We start from the raw sequence: 25,357 nt of genomic DNA, 5'->3' as shown, positions 1-25,357 counted from the left end.
ATGCCATTGTTTGCCTTTTAAAAGAAATGAATACTTAAATTTAGTAAAGATGTATTAATTTGATCAAAAGTTGCAGTAAATGCATTCTAATGTTACAAGAGATGTCCGTTTCAAATAAATACTGTTCTTTTGAATTTTCAATTACCGGTATTCAAAGAATCAATTTCAACAACAATATTAAGCAGAACAACCGTTTACAACATTAATAATAATAATAAATCGTTTTTGAGCATCAAATCAGCATATTAAAATAATTTCTGAAGGATCTTGTGGCACTGAAGGCTTTGCCATCATTAAATTACATTTTAAATTATATTAAAATATAAATATTTATTTCGAATTGTAATATTTTTTCACAATATTACTTATTGCATTTAAGTAATGTGTTCCTTGTACACAAGTACACAATATGACCCTGGACCACAAAACCAGTCTTAAGTGTCAATTTTTCAAAATTGAGATTTATACATCATCTGAAAACTGAATAAATAAGCTTTCCATTGATGTATGGTTTGTTAGGATCGTACAATATTTGGTCGAGATACAACTATATGAAAATCTGGAATCTGAGGGTGCAAATAAATCTAAATACTGAGAAAATAGCCTTTAAAGTTCTCCAAATTAAGTTCTTAGCAATGCATATTACTAATCAAAAATTAAATTTGGATATATTTACAGTTGGAAATTTACAAAATATCTTCATGGAACATGATCTTTACTTAATGTCCTAATGATTTTTGGCTTAAAAGAAAAATCGATCATTTTCACCCATACGATGTATTTTTGGCTATTGCTACAAATATACTCCAGCGACTTAAGACTGGTTTTGTGCTCCAGGGTCACAAATATGTGTATGTGTGTGAGAGAGAGTGTTTGTGCTGCTATGGTTGGCTGTTATTGCACTGTTATATAAGTGTTGTGTTTGTGAATTTCAGACTGACGCGTCTGGCCTTCTCTCTCTTCATCTTGCCTTATACATTATACATTATTTGTGGGCAGAATTTCAACTTAATTCTGTGACTACAGATAAAATGTTTTAAATTATACATTAATGTATAATGTATAAAAGCAATATTGCACTCAAAATCATGTTTTTAGTCGGAATATCAGCCATGCTCATGACTATCAACAGCCAATTTGATTGTGTCATATTGTTTGAATGAATATCAAGAATATCAATATTCTTCTTCCTGTTTAAGACACTGGATTGTACCAAGCGTTAGAGAGAGTGTTTTCATCTGAAAGAGCGTGTTTTTGTCCTCAGCTGAGAGAAGAGAGTCACATGGAGCTGACAGTAGAAGAGCCTGCTGCAGGAAGCACCAATACAGAGGTGAGAAACCCACACACACACATACACACAAACACACAGTCTTTCCACATTCTGTCCAGTATTCTGACAGATGCAGATTGTCATATGGCAGTGTTTCCACCAGCTTCGCATAAGTAATGCAGGCAGAGAGGTTTTTCCCTTCCTTTCCTCTGGATGATTAATATCCATTTGAAGGGACGTCTCAGACTGTTGATAAGTGCTATATCGATTAAACAGTGAGAGGTTTTAAGATGAGTTTTTCATAACGCAGCAATCCTTTATCAAAATCAAAATGCAGGGACATTGAGTGTTTGTCAGTTTATATACTATTACTGTTTGTACTGCTGGGTCTAGAGTGCAAGAAATAGTATTGAAAACCATATTATTTACATACCATTGTAATATTTATTAATATTTTGAATGAGCTCTTGTTGTTAGTTTTTACATTCATTTTAGTTTTTGCCATTTTTATATTTAATATTTCTGTTTAGCTTTTTTTAATTTCATTTCTAGTATTCATTTCATTTGTAGTGATTTTAGTTCAACTTCAACATAACTCTTTTGCCTTTTCTAATTTAGTTTGTTTAATCTAATATTTATATTTTATTTCATGGTTAATAAAAACATTTTATTTTTAGTTTTAGTTAACAATAAAAAGTTTTTAGTGTTTGTTAGAGGGTTTTAAAGGCAGTGCAAATCAAAATAAATCCTATTTACTTTTTAAAATAAATGTCATTGGTCTTCATGTGATTTTCATCCTCAATATCTCACTAAATATTAACCAATAATATCATATTCTGTCCATGAGCCAATCAAATAATGTACAATAAAAGTCCTACCCTATATTATTTCCTGTTAAATATTTAGTCACACTTGGAAATATGCCATATTTCAAAACTTTAGGCACTGCAAATCCATTTCATGTTGTCTTTATTCTCATCCCTTAACACACAAGCTCTCTGTCTGGCTTACTCAGAGTTCATTTGGTAAATTCTCAATCAAGAAATGATTGAGCGAGAGCTTATTGTAGTATTTAACTGCAATATGGAAGTTATCTGTTCAGCAGAGCTGCTCGGTGACAGTGGCGTTCATGAGAGACTCATCCTCTCTTGGAAAAAGCTTTCTTAATTACCTCTACACTATCTGGCAAGGGAACTCCATACTCCATCAGGAATTTAAATATGGGAGAGAAAGAAAAAAAAACCTTGAAATTAACATAAGCTTTCACCTCATTAAAACATCTACCTTCTCAGAAAAGTTTGAGTCCAAAAGTTTGAAGATCTGACATTTTTAATACATTCTCAACATTCAGCATTTAAAATAAAATGGGTTTGGGAAACCTTTGGAACAGAGGGATGTAAAATGAGTCTGGCGTCCTTTGTCTGTATGCACTGTTAATGAGTGGCTAGGATTGAAGTTTGAGTTGTGTATTTGTGTGTGTGGAGCCTGTTTTTCTGCCCTTTTTTGCCAGCACAGCTCCCATCTTGGAGGCGTGTTGATCTCCAGTAATTGCCACCACTGTCTAATGCTCTCAGTATTTACCCAGCAATGAGAAATACTCGTACATGCAAAAACACATCTATTCTAAAAACCTGGATCATTTCAAAAGGAAGCCTATTTCAGCCCATATCATAGAGGGCAATGCACTGTGTAATTGCGCTGACCTTGTGTCGGTGTGAATTAAATCGTGCTTTGTAACAATATGAGCCTTCAGTTTGTCAATCTGTGTTATGAGTGACCCACATATACTCAAGACCAAACCAAGGACTCTGAGTTTTAGACATCTGTGGCTTTTATGTTTTTGAAAAGAGGGCAGAGCCAATTATAGGCAGGCACAAAGACAAACCCAAATATAGCTGGAATAATACAGAAAGACTAGATCTGTGGAAGTCCAGACAGCAGGGTGGAGGTCGAAACGAGAGCTTTTGCTTTTTCTCAATGAATCTGCGGTGACTCCCTCGTTTGTTTCTCAAGTGGGACACCTGAGTGTCTTGAGGTCACTTGGTTTGTAGATTCTCACACACAGAGTCTCTGCAGATGTCACACCAGCACTGCCCGCAGGTGTATCATCTGTGTTTATAACTGCTCTGTGCCTTCGGTGCTCATACAGTCACACACACACAATACACATAGCTTTGTTGTTGAGTCAGATTGCAATGTTGTATCCTTCTAAATCAGAGTCATCCATAGTGAAATGAGCTTACGCTGAAATAGCGAGGGAGTTGTGGACACAAAGCCTCAGGCCAAAATAAAAAGTCTTAATCTTGCTTACCCAAGAGGTTTTCTTTGTGTATATCGTTGTTCTCATTAAAAAAACATGTAGCATGGATCGCGGGTCTGTCCTGCTGACCCGTGCATGGGTGATATGAGGGTAAAGAGGGCTTGAATGATGAGCTTAAACTCTTAGTAGTTACAAATAAAGTACTGTATACAATGTAACATAACTTTAACTCTCAGAATGAGTTGAGTTGTATTTAGACTAATATGTCCACCACCAAAATAATCTCCTTTATCTGTATTGTTGTCAGTAAAAATATTTAAACTTCTATTAAACAAAATATATTTACTTTACAATGCCCCATTGATGTAGAGTTTTGTCATCTTGTACACATACATCTATCAAAATGTAATGAGGGTTATGCCTAAAACAAAGGAAAACAATAATAATAATTAAAAAAAGTATATGAACTACCATACAAAACTTTGGGCTTTTTAAAAATGTTTTTAATAAAAGTCTCTTATGCTGATCAAGGCTGCGTGTTTATGATAAGAAAAAGAAAAAAACGGTAAAAAGAAAAATTTATTCAATTTGAAATAACTTTTCTATTTAATATATTTTAAAATGTTATTTATTCTTGTGATGGTAAATCTGAATTTTCAGAAGCCATTACGCCAGTCTTCAGTGTCACATGATGCTTCAGAAGTCATTCTAATATGCTGATTTGGTGCTCAAGAAACATTTCTCATTATTATCTATATATATATATATATATATATATATATTTTTTTTTTTTTTTTTTTTTTTTTTGCTTTATATTTTTGTGCAATCTGTAATAATACTTTTTTTTCAGGATTCTTTTCGTAGAAAGTTAAAAAGGAGCATTTATTTGAAATAGAAATCTTTGTAACATTATAAATGCCTTTATTTTTATAATGTTTTATGTTTATTTTAATCAAATTAATGTTGTTGTTGAATTTAAAAAAAGTATTATTTTCTTAAAAAACAACAGCAACTTCTGAATGGTTGTGTACTTATACTGAAAAACACAACAAAATGACTGATTAAAGATAATTATTTTTGCTATGGGGTGCATTTGCTGCAAACATTACACACAAAAGTCATTTGCATATGAAAATACGAGCCCACAACAGCTACAGGCTTTTTTTTAATTTTTCAATTAAGTTTTAGCTTTTCTTGTCTGTAGACTGACTAAATTTTTTCTGTTTTTTAGAGCCCTATTCTAGTCCTTTAGCAAGTTTTGTAAACTTTCAAAAATGTGAGGGGCCTCTCTTCTGGAAACAGGGTTAGTATTGTTAGCATAGCGGACAGTGTGCTAATAGTTTGCTGAGAGTTCATGTAAGGAGAACACAAAACAGAACTTGGCACTCAAACAAAGATTCCCTCGCCAAGTTAACGTTTGAGCGTAAGAGCCACCGTCTCAATGTCCTGACGACCTCGTTTCTTAATTATTCCCACATGTCTGTGGGAAAGTGTTGTGGAGAGGAAGTTAAAGCACTCGGTCTATAATGTGATCACTCAAAGCGGCTTTGAGGCCCATCTGCTGAAGGGCTTAGTGTGTGTGTGTGTTTGTGTTTGTGTTTGTGCATGAGAAGCGAGACGTAGACATAATGTGTGCAGAGGCTATTGAGATGCTAGATGCAGAATGAAAGCCATGATCAGGGTGCTGTTTTGCGAGGAGCTGGAATTGGAGGAACGGGCAGTGTACAGGCAGCAGGTAAGACTGATGAGAAGATGAGCAAGATTAGAAAGATAGCAGGTCTGGGTAGTAATACAGCTGTTACTTTAAGAACTACCACTCCATGCCAGACAATACCTCCATTTAGCATTATTATTATTATTATTATTATATAGTGCTACAAACAAACACAGCAAGCCTGAAGCTCTTTTATAATTTTATATATTTTGTTTATATTATATTTATGTTTATATTATACTTTATGCATAGAAAAATGTTTAGATATTATTTACTGTGTTACGATTCTTCCAAAATACTTTTGCTGTGTTAAAAAATAACAACATGCAGGATTGGAACGACATGAGGTCGAGTAAATAATGACAACATTTCCATTTTGGGGTAAACTTTCCATTCAGCTGTGTGCAGATATTTAACAGAAAGCAAACTTTTCTAGTAATTGGCTCACTTATGAAGTAATTTTAACCATTTTTACTGGGTTTCCTTTTCATATGACTCCAAATCTTCATTGTTCTCCTTCCTCTACGCTGATATGTCCGAGATCCTCTCAAGACTGTTTTATTTATTTTTCAACAGGACATAAACACTTCATGGTTGTTATTTTAGGACTGCAGTAAGCAGCTCTCCCCTCTTGCTTGTTTATTAATTTAAAGTACTGGGAAAGGTCTTGATATAAAGAACAGATGTGTGATGCATCAGGCTTTATGTGCCAATCTCTGCTGAAGCATTGCTGCAGTTTCCTCTCTGTGACTGCTGTCTCTTTGTCATGTGCCTTCTCTCTAGCCCTGTACACTTAAAAGGCAAGTTATTTGAGCTTACCAATGGTTCAGGGGTTTTTCAAGATGCCCCAAAATAAACCCTAATTGATGTTGTCACGGTCAGCGTGAACTGCTTACTCACTCCCCTCTCTTAAACCCTCCAAACTGCCCATTTTTACACTTCATTTATCTGCACAACTGGCTCGGAATCTGCTTAGCTCTGCCTCAAAGAACCAAAGGAGGAAAAAGCAAAACTCTCCCACCACAAACAGTGACTACAATAGCTATTTTCCCAATCGTAGTGCAGATTCTCAGAGCTCTCTCGTCTGCGAGGGGCGAGCGTGTCTGTTCTCTCGCGCATGGGTGTGCGGCGAACTCCAGAGGAGGAGGGATGCTCTGTGATCTCAGCAGCAGCAGAGGCAGCAGTCTGAGCCCCAGCCATGCGGCTGAGCAGCGGATAGCGCTAACAAGCGCCGGGCTGTAGGACTACGGCAAGACCATGCCTGCGCAGAGAGAGGACTCTCGCCTCTGTCAGCGTTAGCTCCAGCCGTGCCTTCGTTCCTCTCCCTTTCAGTCTCTCTCTCTCCTCTGTCACCTCTTTCAATTTGTTAATGTGGTGCTAATGAAGGGGAAACTAGCTTGAGCTTTTTGGCTCAGGATGGATTGTCTGTGTATTGTCACAACTAAGGTAAGGAGAGCTGGAAGCGAATGAGAATTGAATGGAGTATGAAAGGGAAGAAGCTTTTTTGTCCTTCCAGCTGTGAGTACGTGTCGGCTATGTTATTTGTTTCATATTTCCTTGATGTTTCTTTTAAAATTGACTTTTTAATGCCCGTGTGTTTATTGGTTTACGTGTTGCATTAGAGTGTTGTATTGTATTAGGCTTAATCCCACGTCGCCAGCTCTGTGGAGCCATCAAGGCGTAAACTTGTCGGAAACTTGCATCCACAGATAACGAGCCTCTCCGTAGGCAACGGGGATTTTAGCTCCTCACCAACCGCTGGAGCCAGACACAATGCTGGTGTAATACATTATTGATGGTCAGCCCATCAACAAGCGGTCCAAGGCTTTATCGGATTTTTCCGCCTTCGCTGGTGCAGGTATCCGGACAGGAAGCCCTTTGAGTGGCATTAAAGGATTGAGAGTGCCAGTCTGCCAGCAGTACTTGGGCTAATGGGGTTTATTTCACTGGAGCAGAGCTGCTCTGTTTCCATGCATCTAAATATACAATATGAGTGATTTGATCTTTGCATCTCTCCTCAGTTTAATGTTCTCTGTAGACTTGTCAGTGAGGGAGGGCTTGTGCCTAATGTGTAGACAGCTATCGCTCTCATTCACAATCAGTGTTGCAGCTGCAATTCACCATCATGTGAACTGAAATATTAATGTTTGTATTTTCGTGCTTTGTTGAATCAATGCTAGAAGTGCCATTGTAATGGTAATGCAGGTAGCTTGGCTCTGTGCGGTGAATTCCAAATGTGGTCATACTACAGCTGAATGGCAAGCACCTTAATGCTGATTATTAAATGGACAGGTGTATTTTGTATAAATTTCATAAACCCTATAAAAATGGCTAATTAATATAAGGCATCTTCAATAGTTTTTCCATACCCCTGGAAACAGGTGGTGCAGTGATTGTAATACCTATATACCTATATATTTGAAAGAAAATAATGCTATTATTCAACAACAAATCAATCAGAAAAGTGGTAAATATGTATTATTAAAAATAAATTATAAATAAATAAATACTGTGAACTGTTCTTTTGAACTTTGTTCATCAAAGACACCTGAAAAAAAAGTATTACAGGTTCCACAAAAATATTAAGCACAACATTTGCTTAATGTTTGTAACATTAACAATAATAAGATATGTTCCTTGAACATCAAATCAACATATTAAAATGATCTCTGAAGAATCATGAGACACTGAAGACTGGAGTAATGTCTGCTCAAAATTCAGCTTTGCCATCACATAAAGAATTTACATTTTAAGTGATATTTAAATAGAAAACAGCTGTTTTCAATAGTAATATATATTTCACAATATTATTTCACAACATTATTGTTTTTACTGTATTTTTGATTAAATAAGTGCTATCTGTGCTTTGATGTAATATCATCCAGTCCCAGCTGAGTTGCTTACTCTGATTTTTGCTTTCAATTCCTTAGTCACCCACAGGAATTATTTTAAGCTTTTTTCTTCAGTTGGACTTTGTGAATCATCATTCTTGTCTTATGAAAGACAAGAATGTCTTTTCTGTGCTCTGAGTGGCTAGGTCAAGTTTTTCTTATAAATAGACATTTACTTTAGTTTTAAGGTACACAGAGATGTAGAGAGCAAGTTGCCAGTGTAGCCCAATACATAATGTAGTGATAGCAACTAAGTGCATCATACCAGGGCTGTCATTCACAGGGTCCAAGACATCATTTGGGTCCTCTCTCTCTGTCCCAATAAGTAGGCTAAACCCAGTTAGAGTTATACACAATTTTACAAGCAGTGTAATGATTCTGTTGACAGAGATCTGGCTCATCTGTGGCAACCTGGGAAACACAACTCAGAACTCATAGGGTGAACCCCTCCATCTGGTAGAAAATGTGAAATACGAGTAAGAATATTAGATGGAAAGATCAGATACATCTTTGGCCTGCAGAAAGTAGTTTTTCTCTTTTGCCTGTAGCTGCTGACTGATGCCAAGACTTAAAGTTGGCCCAATTTGTATGAGACCCTTATTGTTTGATTGTTTATATTTGTTTTGTCCATACAGATGATTACAAGATAATTAAAAAAAACTTCTACACCTTTGAAGCACATTTATTATTTGTATGTATTACTTATTTATTTTTTTAAGTTTTTTTGGGGAATTATGGGGAAGGCAAGATGTTGCAAGCTAAATTGGAGCTTGTATCACCCACATGAGTGCCATTGCAATCAGTACGGAAATTCAGATTTAGATGTCTGCATAGAAATACAGATTCAGAAAGTCATAAACCTGTCATTGTATCATCAGGAGAAAGACAATCAATGAGAGAAGAAAATCTTGTTGAGGGAATATCCTCCCTCACAAGAGCCAATTATATTGTACACGCTGAGAATCATTATGCTGTGCTTCATCACAGGAAGTCTTTCCTCCAACAATGCCATTTTTTGCACTCTGGCTGTAAATATTTAGTGTGAGTTCCCTCTATTTTAAGTAAGTGAAGTGTACACGCACATCCAACGCCCTCCACCCCCTCCCTCTACTTCAAATGCACGCAACATTATATCTGCATCTGTTTCTCTCTTTCTGTGACTTCCTCCACTCTCTTCTGGGTAGTTAATGTTACGTAATAGTTTGCGGGATGCACTCAGTAGGTTATGGCTGAGAGAATATCATCCCACACACACGCTGTGTGACGCTGGGTGTTTATGTGTGTGTTTCAGTCCCCCATCACAGCTGTTTTTAGTGGCTTGCACAAAGGTGATGTAATGACGATCTCTGCCTCCACCCCAGCAGGGCAACCCTCTCTGCTCACCCTCCTCTCCTCCGCTGGACAGCGTGGGATCTAGGGTTCATCTGCGTAGGAAACACTCATTGATTTATTTTTTCTGGCCCACGAGGCCACTCGATCTCGTCTCTCTGTAGCTTTAGGTAGAGTTCAACATGTCTGCAATTCTTCTGTTGATTCATTCAGGCGGAGGTGAAACATTTGCAATGGACATTGCCTACACGCTTTGAGTTTTTTTGAGGTTTAACACTTTATGGCTTAATGTCCTGTTCAAACCAAGATTGGTAACTATAATGATGAAGTTTGATAATCGTTCTGAAAATAGGGAAGTTCACGCTACAGCTTTAACAGTAATGACACAGAGGAACAGTATATCTTTGCAGTCACTTCCAGTACTTTTTTTTCAGTACTTTTTTGTTTAAATCAGAATTTAAACAAAAACTGGATTGATTTTCATTGTTTGTGTTGATGACTTCATTTCAGCTTTCAGATAATACTAGCTCATCCTTATGTTTCACTCTTATTTACTTACTTTGGTTTGGAGCGGAAGGCTCTCTTTCTAGAAGGTCATTAAAAAAGTAGGGACAAAATGGAACACTGTTTTTCCCTCCCAAAATGTTTTGCCATCAGCCTTGTATGGTGCACCCTGTAGAGTAACATAAATTGAATTATTCCTAGGGTTAATGTCTTGTGAATGTGACACTTCTCTCTAGATCAGGGTGAGTTCAGAGTTGTAGAAAAGCCTTTCTGTGTCTCTGAGCGCCCACCCTAATCCTCTCATTGCATTTGAAGATGTACCAGAGCTAAAGATGTGCAGTGCGGCTGGGACAGTAGATATTTTCAGAGCGCTGCAGTGACATAAGGCCAAGTATGAAGACTAGACAGTTGAATTTAGCTAATTTAGTAAGTAAAGGGTCAAGAAAAAGGCTGAAGACTGTAGTGATTTAAGCTGCTGTTAATGTTATGTATGTGGATTTTCTACAACCTTATAAACATCTCTAAAAGACACTTCCATTGAATAGTTTAGAGTCTGTAATTTTTTATTTTATTTTAATTTAATTTAATTTTTTTGAAAGAAGGCTGCATTTATTTGATCACCAATATAGTAAAAAGTCATATCGTGAAATATTGTTACAATTTAAAATAACTTTTTTCTCTTTGAAGGGGACCTATTTGAGCCCTCAGGTCAAAATGGACCACAGAACATTTATTATTTAATGTTGTAAATGCCCCTTTTTCCTCTCTTAAAATGCAAATGAGCTGCTACTCCCCGCCCACTTTCCCAATTCACCTACTTAATATCACACCGTAAAAGTATATGCTCTTTTTGTGAAGAAAAAGTACATACTTTTGAGTGTGTAGCAGAGGCAAATAGACAAGCTTTGGGGCATGCTGCTTTGTCTTTAATGGACTGCTCTGCTTAGTTGAGTGCATCCTTTCGACTTTAAACAGCCCTGTCAATCATCTTATCACAGTCAACATCATCCACATTTTGTATCATTTAATTTCTTAACGTACTGGAGAGAAATTAAGTAACACAGTCGTTGGTCTTTCATGCCGAGAACTCTCCTCATGTGTTTGCATAATGATGCGTTTAAAAGTTAATGACCAGACGTGTCTTTACAAAACTTAAAAAAGTAACTGGGAGTTGATCTCATTAGTTGTTGTACGAACAGACTTGTTGACATTTCTAAACCTTAAAGTTGTTCATTTGTGAAAGGGATTTACATTTTAGATGTTGTCAGTGTCTCTTTTCAAAGTGCTTTCCAAAACTCAACCTTCATTAGTTTAACTGACAGATATTCATCAAATAAATAGTCTAAATAGCTATTACCTTTATTGCACAGAACTATCATAGTCATCACTCAAAACAGGGACCTTCAGACTGTGAATAACAGGAAGATTGCTCACAGCAGGCTGTTTGAAATGTAATGTTGAAGGCTGTGGTTTTATTGTAAACTTTTGATGGCTGTAGCAGAGGAGCTTTAAATGAGATGAATGAAGTTCTTTGAGAGAGTTTATTCTGCTCTGCACGTTAAAACCCTTTTACTGGCTACTTGTTTGTCTGAACGTGATAGATGGGGGAAATGCTTGGGAAACCTGTTTGAAAGCACTTAAATTCTTAAATTCACTCTGGTGCTGGATTTTTCACTAATGGCTGCAGGGAGCTTTAACATGCTCACTTATGCTTTTACGACAACCCTGCTGGCTACATAATCTATTCTATTGCAGGATAGGCAAAAAATGTGGTTCCCTGTAGTTTTATGGGAAATAAATCCTATGACAGCGGTACAGTGAAATGGTTGTATTGTTACACTGTGGTGCAGGATTGCCCCAGTTCTCCCACTGACACCTCACATAAAGTGGTATGATTACCCAACCCTGAGGATTTTTGAAGTGGGCTGTTTGTAAGGCTCTTAATGAGGTAATAATTGTGATCTACTGAATGTACAGAGGCAGCAGATGAGCGTGGGGCCGCTCTGATGTAGGTCCGCTGTGTATCTAGTGATAGGAGACTCTGAGCACTCAGATTTGTGCTCTGAAGTGTTTGATGTATGTTAATAAATGTGTCTGTGCCGCAGCCTCCAGGCGCTTTAGAGTACCCTTGGATCCGAGGTGGGGATTTGCATGGCCTAGGTATTGAGAGGGAAGTCATGCAACGTCACACACAAACACATTTGTTATCATCATGTTACTGTTACTTCACATTTATCTTCTGTTCTTTTCCCCCCAAACCTTTCTGCATTTTTATTTTTACATTTTCACAAAGACATTATTATTTTACTCACAGGGACTGTTCATCGATGAGCACAATGTATTATTTAAAAAACCATCAAATATATAAAACAATTTTGTTTTTTATCATATATGGGATTATTCGGTAACACTTTATTTTAAGGCGTCCTTTATAATAACAATAAAGTATGCATAATTTCATGCAAGTAACCCTAAGCCAAACCCTAATCCTAACCCTAACCATATAGTAAGTACATGTAGTTAATTATAACTACACTGTAACAAGGACACCTTAATATAAAGTGTAACCGATTATTCTTATACTTGCGAAAATATTTAGGCTAGTCCAAAATATGATTACTTTTGATTTTATATAAAATTTCATTTTGACTAATACAGACTAACTCACTGAAAAAGAAAAAAACATTGACATTGATTGTTGCATATAACAAACTTATAATATTCCTAACAGTATTAATCTTTTACTATGATTATATAATCATGATCATGTTAATTCTAGATTGTATGTACTAAATTATATAATTTAGATTTATGATCAACATTTCAAATTGTATAAATGAGTATTAATGTATTATGACCAAACATGAATTAATAGTAAACAATACTATATTTGTATAGTAACCTAGATTAATAAATGCTGTAAAAATGTTCTTTATTGATGGTTCGTAATACATAATGCATTAAACACGGTTCTCATTGTCAGTTCATAAAAAGAATAATAGCTCATTGCTAGTTCATAATACTGTACCTAATGTTCAAAAATGTTTGTTTGTTGTTAGCTCATAATAATTGATGCATTAAATGTGGTGCTTATTGTTAGCTCATAATACTTAATGCATTATATCATGTGAACAAATTAAATATTATTGTCAAGTGCTATCAGCTGTTTTTCATTTATTTTTAAATCGTTTTTCTAAGTGAGGACAGTCCCAAATGTCTCCAAAGGAAGTTTTTTTTTAGATTTAGTACATTTTTGGGGACATTTTGGTCCTCAAACTATACTACAAGTACGTACACACACACACTGTTAACTGTCACTGTAGCTGCATGTCCAATCTGGCACATGTCCATCAGGATTAGGGCAAACACTGCCAGAATCCTGACTGTCTGGAACTTTCCTGTAAAGGGAACCAACAAGCTCAACGAGCATGGAGTTGTAATATTTGATGTTGTGTATGTGTGAGTCAGACAGAACACTAAAAACACACACATGCACATTTACGAATAGGAAAATTATGCATAATATACCCAAACGAGACTAAGATAGAAAAGATTTGTTCCACGCACAGTTGAGCTATATAATATATAATTCACTGTTACCTTAGTAGAATTCCCTCAAGAGGTGTTGAGTGTGCCTGTATCAGGTGAGATGAGGTGGCATTAGGAAAGCTTGACAAGCAGGCGTTGTCTGATTGTACCAGTCAGGACACATACTTGCATCAGTCAGTCTTTAATGTGTCATTGTCAGAGGAAGAGATGTCATTTGAGTTTTGTGTATTTATTTACTTCGTACTTGCCCACTTAAACCATCACCGATCACACAAGTGATCACACACTTGTTTTTAATAAAACAGGATAGTTTTAATAAAATTCAAGAGGATTTTAATGACTTGAATCTAGTTTTAAATAGCACAAAAACAAAAGTAATGTGGTTTGGGAAAAAACAACAAAATAATAAAGACTCCGGATGGGGCAATATTTGAGGTAATATCTTCGTATAAATATCTCCGAATCTGGCTTGATAGTTCCTTGACATTTACTACCCACATAACTAATCTCCAGAAGAAAGATAAATCTAGACTTAGTCTTTTGTTTCGAAACAGATCTGTATTTACCACATCAGCCAAGAAACATCTTGCTGAAACTACTATTTTGCCCTTGTTCGATTATGGTGATGTGATGTATAGAAATGCACGTAAAGGCATTCTGGAGAAATTAGATGTGTTGTATCATGCAGCATTTAGATTGATTACTAATGCACCTTACAGAACGCATCATTGTGAATTAAACTCCCTTTTGAATTGGACATCATTGCATATAAGACGAGAAACTCACTGCTATATTTTTATTTACAAAGTCTTGCTGGGTTTATTACCTGAATATCTTCAAAAGTTGTTGAAACCTCATCTTAATACATATACAACTAGAACATCGAATTATATTTCCTTGGCTATTCCTAGAAAGAAAACTACTTTAGTCGTTCCGCTTTTGAATTTGCTGCCCCAAATGATTGGAATATGCTACAAAAGTTATTGTTATTGAAATTAGAGACAAATATTCCAGTGTGTGCATTTAAAAAATTACTAATTTTAACTGAGATTTGAAACCTTTTTTTTTTTTGTGAATTATGTATTAATATGTATATTATGTATAGATATTAATTTTCCTGCCAGGCTGTTATTGTAAATAAGAACTTGTTCTTAATTAACTTGCCTGGTTAAATAAAGGTTAAATAAATAAAAATAAAATAAAAACAAGTCTGTGGTGTTGAATTTAATATTTAGTTCAGTGTTCAAAATATTTATTTATTTATGGTTCTGCAAATATATGATAGGTATGTAGATATATCATACCGTTCTGTGGTGTTGAATTTAATATTATGAATGTAGTGTTATGCAATTTTTCATTCAATTCGAGCTTTTCATTTGAACAATTGAGGTTTTTATATTCAGGGACATTTGACATCCAGTTGTGCTTAGAAAGGGAAAAAGATTAGCATTGGTGATTCTACGTAACTTTCACTTTAACCGTAACGTAGCTGTCAGTTTGCTTTCACTCCCTGGCTGTCCCAGGAGGGGAAGTGGCTCTTAAGGATGTGGTATGTCAGAGGGATCAATTCTGACAGGCTGTGAATAGAACCATTTAGCGCAGTAATTTGCAAAGGCCTCTTAGGAAGCTGTCTGCCTCTAACCACAGGGGTCGGACATTTGTCTTTAAAAAGACAAGATGAGCTCCTAATGTACTGCACAAATGCATGTGACCCATGAAATAGCATTTTCCAGTAATAATTTTACCTGCCACTCATACTTGAATAGGATCTTTTGTTGCCCCTGTGACCTTAATAATACGTAACTGATTGGCCTTCAGAAAGCACTAGAATCTTTTCACAACTCTCGACTTGACAGGATGGTGTAACATTCATTTTCACTTGATATCATTTATTTTAGTCAGGTCTGTCTAAAACTTTTCCCAAGTTTCATTTTCTTTTAATTAGACCACTATCCATAACTGTTGAACGTTTTGAAAACACTATAAAGGGAAACCAAGGCTATATAATTATCAAAAATACAGAAGCGCAATCAATTCTCTATTAACTTTAATGTAGTGCTACTACAAAGTGTTCTGTGTTTTTATATTGAGCTTGTGTTGGATATAATTGGATCTCTTGGTATTCACCCTCAACTCTTTTCTCTAAAGCCACCAGAGATCCCTTAGATAGAAAATTTGTTTAGTTTACAATTTTGTTGTAATTGGCATCTTGTTGGTAGAATTAGTATGGATGAAATGCATGTTCTAAAAATGTTCCAGCTATGTATTGTAATTGGTTGAGCCGTGTTGTGCACTTGTGACTGCACAACATAAACAGGTTTAGCTGTTAATGCTAATAACCTACATTATATAACTTAGCAGAATTTTTAAATTTTTGATTTACATTTATTAATTCAATTGATAGTTGTAGTAAATTATCTTACATGAACTACAGTTTGAGGTCAGTAAAAGAAATGCATACTTTTTCAGTGATTCAGGAGGATATATTAAATTGATTAAAGCAACACTAAAAACATTAAATTCAAAAGTAAAAGTAAAGACTTTGTTTCATTGTTACAAAAGATTTCTTGTGAAAAATTAAGTTCACTTTAAGTCTTTCATTTCTCATTGCTTGTAGTCTTGGTCCAAAATGAATTTTTGGCCACATCTGTCAGTAACGTGTGAGTTGAAAAATTGTACTGGCCATGAAACTCTTTTGCATATTTTTGTCTCTGTGATGACTGAATTAATTACCTGTTTTTCCTTGCATATTAGTGACAAACAGCACAATTAATTACGTCTATCTATGAAACTGCACCTGTCATATGTCAAAATATTTTGTTCCTCATATTTGAATTTTGGTGGTTTTAGTTTAGCCGTCAAGCTCTGCCACTTGATGAGTGCTGCTTTTGGACCCAGACTGTAGTAGCTTTTCAAGAATATAAAAGCTGTATCTACCGCACAGTATCATTAAGGAAAGATTATAATATGATGCATAAATTAGATCTATGCCACTCCATGTGCAATTTTTGCCAATGTGGACAATTATGCGGCTAACCTATTTTCAGCCCCTCGCATCCCAGAGTAAAATGACTTACAGAGTAAAGCAGAACAGCATAAACCCAACTCTAGATAGACTGAGTGAAGCAGTAAAGCTTTGACTTCTCTCTTCTTTCCCACTGTCAGCATTTTGAAGATGAGCGCGTCTGTCAAGGGTTTAACGTTCTTTGTATTTCACACTTGACTTAAGCCAGAGGATTAATGTTGTCACCTCACAGGCTGTTTAAGAGGAAGAAGAAAGCATTCTGGGTTTAACATGCAACATGCTTATGAAAAGAACTTCATCTTGTGAATTATCAGCACTCTCACAACTAACCACAGCGGCTCTGTTGACTTAGACAGACAGCATGCTTATGAAATGTACAGCCAGCCAGTCATTATCGCTTAATAAACTCAGCAGGGTGATCAGGTCCCTGACGTGAAGCTGCTTACCAAACTATTAAATGCATAGATGAACCGTGTATTTAAGAATTCACTTCTGACCAAATTTTTTTTCCGTTTTCTTTCATTTCTTTGCTTTTTTTTTTTTTTTTTTATTAAACATGGACTCGTTAAATTTATCAAAATGGTACAAAATAAATTCTATCTCAAATAAATTCTTAAATAAATTCAGCTTTGTCATTACAGGAATAAACTACATTTTAAAATACATAAAAATAGAAAACCGTTATTTATTTTAAATTGTAATTCTGTTTCTCGATATTTTTGTTTTAATGTATTTAATGTATTCAAATAAATGCAGCCTTGGTGAGCATGAGGGTGTTTTCACACCTGGCCCGTTGTTTCGGACCCTGGCACGTTTCCCCCTTAGCTCGGTTCATTTGGGCATATGTGAACATGGCAGTCGCGCTCGGATCCGCACCAAAACAATTGGTCTGAGACTGCCTGAACGAGGTGGTCTCGACTTGATTGAAAGCAAACTCTGGAGCAGTTCGGTTGTAGTGAGAAAGCAATCCGATCCAACAGACCAACGAACCAGGCTATATCACACTGTATAATGGGTAAATACGTTAGTTCTGTGAAAAACAGTGGGTGTGCACGTCTTCGCCATTCAAAATCAAAACACGCCTTTTTATTTTATAATGCCATCTTAATGCACTTCATAGGTGCATTTTATATTTTCATATAGGTGCATGAATCCTGGACTCCTGCTCAAAATGATAAATTAATAAATATATTGACAGCTACAAAAAAAACAATAATCCCTCAAAGCTGTTGTCGTTCCATCCTGTGTATGTGTTTGTATGTGTTTGTGAGAGAGAGAGAGAGTTTGTTTGCCTCTCTTTCCAAATGAATCATTGTCATTCCAGCTCCGTGGAACTTTGACCAATGAAAAGATAGTTTACTCGCAAGTGACTTGGATTAACAATTTTGGTCTGTTTAGAAACTTTGCCGTGTGAAAGCGAACCGCGCCAAGAATAAAAAGCAACATTGTAATAATTTTAATCCCCGTTTTGGAACAAAGCAATCGATTTACATGTGTGAAAACACCCTAAGAGACTTCTGAGGCAGTTTTTATTACAGTCAATAGCTATGTTTTGGGTCTGCAACAGTTAGCTTGCACGGCATAATTTTTTAGATTTCTGTGTTTGTGAGTTTCTTCCCTGTGTAGTTTTGTTAAGTCTTGCAGTGTTAGTTCAGTGTCCCCTGTGTTTTTTCTGGTACAGGGGATTCCAACTGCTTATGTTGGCCAGGGGCCGCTTAGAAGGGTGTATATGTGTGTGTGTGAGAGTATAAACGCAGGAAGGGGTTCTCTTGTATTTCAGTTTCTGTATTAATCTTTCTCTCTCTCTCCCCCTTTGCGCCAAGTTCAGGTTCAGTATCAGCTCTTAGTATGCAGTGACATAACACATGATCTAACAATGGATGGATATGCTCTTCTCTCCCCTAGGCACATCCTAAAACTACTGTACATTTTTAAAGGATTTGTGAGCTGACACATTCATTAATTCATTTGCTACACAGATTTCCTTGAATGTGGTGCTTGCCACAGTGCTGGGGTGGGTGGTTGCCAGAGCACTGCTATGCTGTTGCTTAGGTGTTATGACAAAGATCCCACCCACAAGTCTCTGTGATATTCTAGTCTGTAGATGAGGTTTTTTAGCTGCCATGCAGATATGTAACTCAATATTTTGTATGATTTGAGGCATCATTTATGTCTATAGTATAAAAGGTGAAAGATGAGTTATGCATTGAAGTTTGTGCATTGGCTTGGATTTTCTCCACTGCACAAATCATCTTCAGGCAGCCCCGATGTGAGTTTGTGTCTCTGATGCAAAGGGTTTTAAAGCCTTAAGAAGATTATTTAGGCTGTTTTATGAGTATATGTATAGTATATGTATAGCTATATGTATAGTTATATATGTATATGTATAGAGTTACTTAAAATGCGGAATTGTGATGCCTTGTAGCTGTGTCTTAGACATTAGCATATTTCAAATGCAATTTTTTTTTTCTTAATATGTAATTTTGTCTTGTTTTCCAGTAAAAATATCTAAACATCCTTTAAAAAGCCAGCATGAAATGGAAATCTCTCTCTCTCTCTATATTTTTTTCCCTACTTTACTTCAGTACTTGTAGTCTTCATTTCACATAACATATCTGGAATTAATAAATTTTTTTCTCACCTTATTGACATTTTATTTCTTGTTTATGCGTTAGATGCCTAAATCTAACAAAAAATATTTGATTTATGCTTTGAGGTTTTTCGCAATAGATCTTTCTTTAGGTTAAACTCCATAAATAATGTTTTCTGACCACTAAATGCCCTAGTAAAAAAGTAACATATTTCAATTACTTTATTTTATAATAATAGTTCAAATCTATTAATATATTTACAGACGTATCGCTCGAGACTTACTGATATATAATAATTTTAGTTCAGCAAACATAATTTTCTGAACTACTTGTGCACAATGCACATTTCTTAATATTAAGTTTAAAATACACTCACCGGCCACTTTATTAGGTACACCTGTTCAATTGCTTGGTAACACAAATTGCTAATCAGCCAATCACATGGCAGCAACTCAATGCATTTAGGCATCTAAATGTGATGAAGACGACTTGCTGAAGTTCAAACCGAGCATCAGAATGGGGAAGAAAGGGGATTTAAGTGACTTTGAACGTGGAATGGTTGTTGGTGCCAGACGGGCTGGTCTGAGTGTTTCAAAAACTACTGATCTACTGGGAACCCTGAAGCAGATGGGCTACAGCAGCAGAAGACCACACCGGGTGCCGCTCCTGTCAGCTAAGAACAGGAAACGGAGGCTACAATTTGCACAGGCTCACCAAAATTGGACAATAGAAGATTGGAAAAACTTTGCCTGGTCTGATGAGTCGCGATTTCTGCTGCGTCATTTCAGATGGTAGAATTTGGTGTAAAGAACATGAAAGCATGGATCTATCCTGCCTTGTCTCAACAGTTCAGGCTGGTGACGGTGGTGTAATGGTGTGGGGGATATTTTCTTGGCACACTTTGGGCCCCTTAGTACCAATTGAGCATTGTTTAAACACCACAGCCTACCTGAGTATTGTTGCTGACCATGTCCATCCCTTTATGACTACAGTGTACCCATCTTCTGATGGCTACGTCCAGCAGGATAATGCACCATGTCACAAAGCTCAAATCATCTCAGACTGGTTTCTTGAACATGACAATGAGTTCACTTTACTCAAAGTCACCAGATCTCAATCCAATAGAGCACCTTTGGGATGTGGTGGAACGGGAGATCACATCATGGATGTGCAGCCGACAAATCTGCAACAACTGCGTGATGCTATCATGTCAATATGGACCAAAATCTCTGAGGAATGTTTCCAACACCTTGTTGAATCTATGCCACGAAGAATTAAGGCAGTTCTGAAGGCAAAAGGGGGTCCAACCCGGTACTAGCAAGGTGTACCTAATAAAGTGGCCAGTGAGTGTATGTTTTAATGTCACTATTGATGACACTATGATCTTTGAATAATATAATAATATAAGATATTTACAGTTTACCTGAAGTATACTTGCAATAGTTCCACTTTAGCACAATGAAATATGCTTCAGTATATCTTTAGTTGGACTTCATTACTACTTTCACAATTAAAGTGCATTAAGTACAAAATGACAAAATGTTCCAATTTAGCAGACTAAGTGTTACGTGTATGTTTCTGTTTAGTTCCGTTTTGCCCTTATTTGGTAGTTCTCGGCGCAGTAATATCACTCCTGAGGTCGAAGTGCGGAGGGGGAGTTTTCAGGAGTGATGATATTACGGCGCCGAGGTCGAAGTGCTGCGAAGTGCTCTTCCGCCATACATTATAGTCATCATTTTTATCCACTTAGAAAATTGCCATGTTTTATTTTGTGTCACCATACTTACTCGTGTAACTACTCATGTAACTGTCTTTACATGAGTAGTTACATGGAAAACATGGAAGTGTTTGGTGGCTTCTAAATTCAAGCTAAACGCTAGCATGCGCCGCGCACTAGAGCGATTTAGTGCATGCACTGAGACAGGAGAGGTACGTATCAACTCGTCTAAGTTGAGGGAAGAACATATTGGAATATGGAAAAACGGTGGCGTTTTCCTTTAACACTGGTTTTGTGGTCCAGGGTCACATTTTAGTATATTTATTTTTCACTAGGGTCAGCTTACAGTTGGCTTAAATATAGTCTGTACTAGAGGTCGACCAATTGATCGGCCGGCCGATTAATCGGCCGATTTTGGGCATTTTTTAATTAACTAATTTGTGCTGCAAATTAGGCCGATTAATATACAGGCGCGTCTGCAAGCAACACGTGATGCTGCCTCGTGCAGCAAGCAGATTGACATTCCACTGGCACAACGGATAACCCTGTGATGTCCCCCTCTGCCTGCTAACTTTTTGAAGAGAGAACTACCTGGTAGAGCATAAATCGAATCGCAATCACGATTTGAGACTTTGCGATTTGCTAATTGCAAAGCCTGCGATGTGGACGCGATATTACTCTGATCCAGAGCATATGCACGACTGCCAGCCTTGAGTGACAGTCTTACTAACCAACAGAGTGAGCGCATCTCCGTTCTCCCCGATCAGCACTGTTCTAGCCAACTGCGTAAACGCCCACCAATTAAAAAGGGTCAGATCGAAAGTTAGGCAAATTAAAACTAAAGAAAACACACATATATATATATATATATATATATACTGCATGTTCGCTAGTTCAGAAGGCCGCACACACAGCCTGTGTCTCTGAATGCTTCTCATAGTCGTTCCGCTCTGCCCCACGCTGCGCGTCTCCCGCGTCTCACGGACGAGCCGTTTACACGCAGCCTGTCTCCGTTTGGTGCCACAAGTGGTGTAAAAATGACAAGCTTCACCTTTAATGTGACCTTAAGTGTTTTAACAGGCGTATCAGTGTTAAAGGAGGAGAATGATGGAGCGAGTGTGTATGTGCATGAGCGAGAGTGTATGACTCATTGCTTCAGCAGGAGCTGCCTCTGGGAGGAGATATATTTGTGCTTGTTAAAGTGTTTTGGCTTCAGTGTAGCTTTGCCTGCTTGTCTCTCTCGTCCTGTCCACAGTTCCAGCTTAAACATCCTTTTTTGTCCAATGTGTCTTTCTGTATCTATTTCTGTCCAAGGCTGAACGTCAGTTCACAGCAAGTTAAGTTTTCTGAGGTAAAAAAAAGTCTGTATACCCCCTCTAAAACTGGCCTCGGACAGAGTATCTGGCGTTAACTATCACATAAATGCTATTTTGGTTGAAAAAGCTGCAGTTCCCAGTGGCTAATTGGTGAATTCAGTTGCCTCCGCTTTTTCTCTCACCTTTCTCCACCCCCTCAGTCTTCTGCCTCAGCACTCCCTCTCTCTTGTCACCCCCTCATTCTCTCCCTCGCCTTTTCCTTCTCTCCCTTGTTTTCTTGTGAGCTCATCTATACTGTAAAGCTGCTAACCACGGAACAACTAGTTTCCCTGGTAACAGGGAGGCTGGCACCAAAAATATATTCTCTAAAGCATCTCTGATGCCTCCCACTGCATGCTGGCGCTCGCCCGCGCTTCACAACACCACTCAGCTCTGAACTGGCACCCTGATTTACACACTCACACAGTCACATACACTCCCATGTGCTCCTCAGCTGGGTATTAGAACAATCTTCACCGGGCAGTATAGGACATGTTAAATTGTACAATGAATACAGTTACAACATTTTACCATGGTAACCATACTTTTTACCAGAATCCCACACTATACGTGTGTGAGTGTGTGAGTGTCTTAAGGCCATTTCAAACAAAAAACTATAAATATATTAGTGCCCACACCAATGCAAAGTAGCATTCTGTTTATCATAAGTACTCATTGCAGTTGTTGTCATTAAGCTTCAGATGTATTTAAAGTTGGGAGGATTCTGATTGGCCATCACTGGTTTCATAATTCATCAGCTGGAAAAAAATAAAATAAAGAAATAAATCTGAAAGTGATTCCAACAATATTGTTCCTCTGATCTTAAAGTTGTGGTGTGGATTTCCCTATTCTCATACAATTAGAATGATTATTAAAACTTTATAGTTATGTGTGTGGTTATGGCCCTTGGTGTGAATGGGCCTTTTTCCTCACCAGGGCTGCATCTATTTGATCAAAAATGCAGAAAAAACTGTGTGTGTGGATATACACTGCTGTTCAAAAGTTTGGGATCAATAAGATTTATAATGTTTTTTTAAATAAGTCTCTGCTCATCAAGGCTGCATTTATTTGATAACAAAAATACATAAATAAACAGTAATATTGTGAAATAATATTGGAATTTAAAATAATGGGTTTCTATTTTAATATATTATAAAATATAATTTATTCCTATGATCAAAGCTGAATTTTCAGCATCATTACCCCAGTTTTCAGTGTCACATGATCCTTCAGAAATCATTCTAATATGCTGATTTATAATCAATGTTGGAAACCGTTGTGCTGCTGGGGGGGGGGGGGGGGGGGGTGATATTTTTTTTATGATTCTCTGATTAATAAAAAGTTAAAAAGAACAGTATTTATTTAACAAATATTTATTTTTGTTACGTTTGGGGTCAGTACATTTTTTATTTCTTTTTTTTTTTAAGATATTAATACTTTTATTCAGGAGGGTTGTGTTAAATGAATAGAAAGTCATAGTAAAGACTTATTGTTAGAAAAGATTTCTATTTTGAACAAATGCAGCTCTTTTTAACTTTGTATTCATCAAAGAATCAAAGAAAATTATCGCATGTTCCAAAAAACAATATGAAGCAGCACAACAGTTTCAACACTCATAATAAATCAGCATATTAGAATGATTTCTGAAGGATTATGTGACACTGAAGACTGGAGTAATCATGCTGAAAATTCAACGCTGCGTCACAGAAATAAATACTATTTTAAAGTATATTAAAATAGGAAACCAATATTAGAAATTGCAATAAGATTTCACAATCGTGTGATAATGCTTAACTATATGATGTAAATTGGACAAAAATTCAATCGGGCATTTTTACCCCATATCTTGAATTTTAGGGACTGTATGAAATGTCAGCTGACCCACCCTCTGAGGTAATTTTAATGCTTTATTTTTCACCGTAATTAATTAATCTAATTAACGCATTTAATCCCCAGCCCTAATATATAATTTTATATATATATATATATATATATATATATATTAGGGGTGTAACGATATGCGTATTGAAACGTTCGGTATGAGGCTTTCGGTTCTGTACGCATTACAACCCAAATGATTCGTTTGACTAATCCTATTGCGTTTGGAAAATAAAAGAGCTTAAAGTGTGTGGAATATAATGTTCTCAATGCCACTGCACTCAACAATGCGGCCCAAACGACATAACAGGCAATGTGCTGTCTGCCCCGCGATAACCTCCCCTTGCTGGGGTGCGTCGAAAGATGATGATCTTGTATCGACGATAACCAGAGATATTGTCAAAAACATCAATTATTGGCAATATTAAGAGGATTTGGCATTTCCAATTAATGTAGGCCTGTTACATTCTTATTTTTATTAGGCCTATTATTATTATGAAGTTACTTTTATTATTAAATTAAAAGTACAATCAATTTCCCCCGCAATAATTACCACACAACTGACGCGCTGCGAGGATAAGATTAGGCTATATTTACTCCTCAATTAAAATGTTTTCAAAAAAGGTCTTTGAAAACAGGTCTATTAGGCTACGGCTACCTACAATGAATTATAGTCCTATAATTAAAATATTAACACTGCAGTCATCAATAATAATCAATGAAATAAAAAGCTTTTATTTCAAGCACCGACTTTTTTTCAGTATGTACGGGCCACAAGAGAAATATATAGGAAATAAATGAAAACAGCTATATGCTATACCGTTATCAGCATATGTTGAAGTAGATTTGCCTCTCTTTGTCTCTGAGAGAATAAGTGGCATCAGATGCCGAAAGCTTGCGATGTAAATTACCTCGCCTCCCGTATTGAAAACGTACTGAACCGTGACACCACTGTGTCGTATCGAACCGAATTGTGAATCTTCTGAACCGTTACACCCTTAATATATATATATATATATATATATATATATATATATATATATATATATATATTTAGTTTAGTTATTTTTTATGTTAAGAGAAGTATAAAGTATTACTTCTCTGTTGTTGTTTTTTTAATTTAATTTAATTAAATTAATTTATTTTTTGAGAGGTGTGATTTAGTTTGAGTACACTCCTTCTTCTCAAGTACTCCAAGTCATTAGCCTTTGTCTCTTCCCCTCTAATTTAATTTTACCTTAGTGGAGCTCTTCTGCGCTGAGCTGCATTAACAC

At 36.4% G+C, this 25,357-nt stretch overlaps 1 protein-coding gene across 2 annotated transcripts in view; it reads left to right on the top strand.

Moving 5' to 3' along the window:
* Positions 1-25,357, top strand: part of LOC306864446 (disks large homolog 2) — a 224,042-nt gene that overhangs the window by 20,073 nt on the left and 178,612 nt on the right. The window contains exon 4 of one of the 2 annotated variants that reach the window (XM_079408462.1): positions 1,265-1,330. In XM_079408462.1, the coding sequence (XP_079264588.1) occupies positions 1,265-1,330 (66 nt within the window). Of the gene's footprint in view, positions 1-1,264; positions 1,331-5,125; positions 5,266-25,357 lie in introns of those variants that run through there. The other variant, XM_079408457.1, reaches the window with a different exon arrangement.

The sequence above is a fragment of the Barbus barbus genome (assembly GCF_936440315.1).
Source record: "Barbus barbus genome assembly, chromosome: 45".
NCBI lineage: Eukaryota > Metazoa > Chordata > Actinopteri > Cypriniformes > Cyprinidae > Barbus > Barbus barbus.
This window is presented reverse-complemented; position numbering and strand designations above follow the sequence as displayed.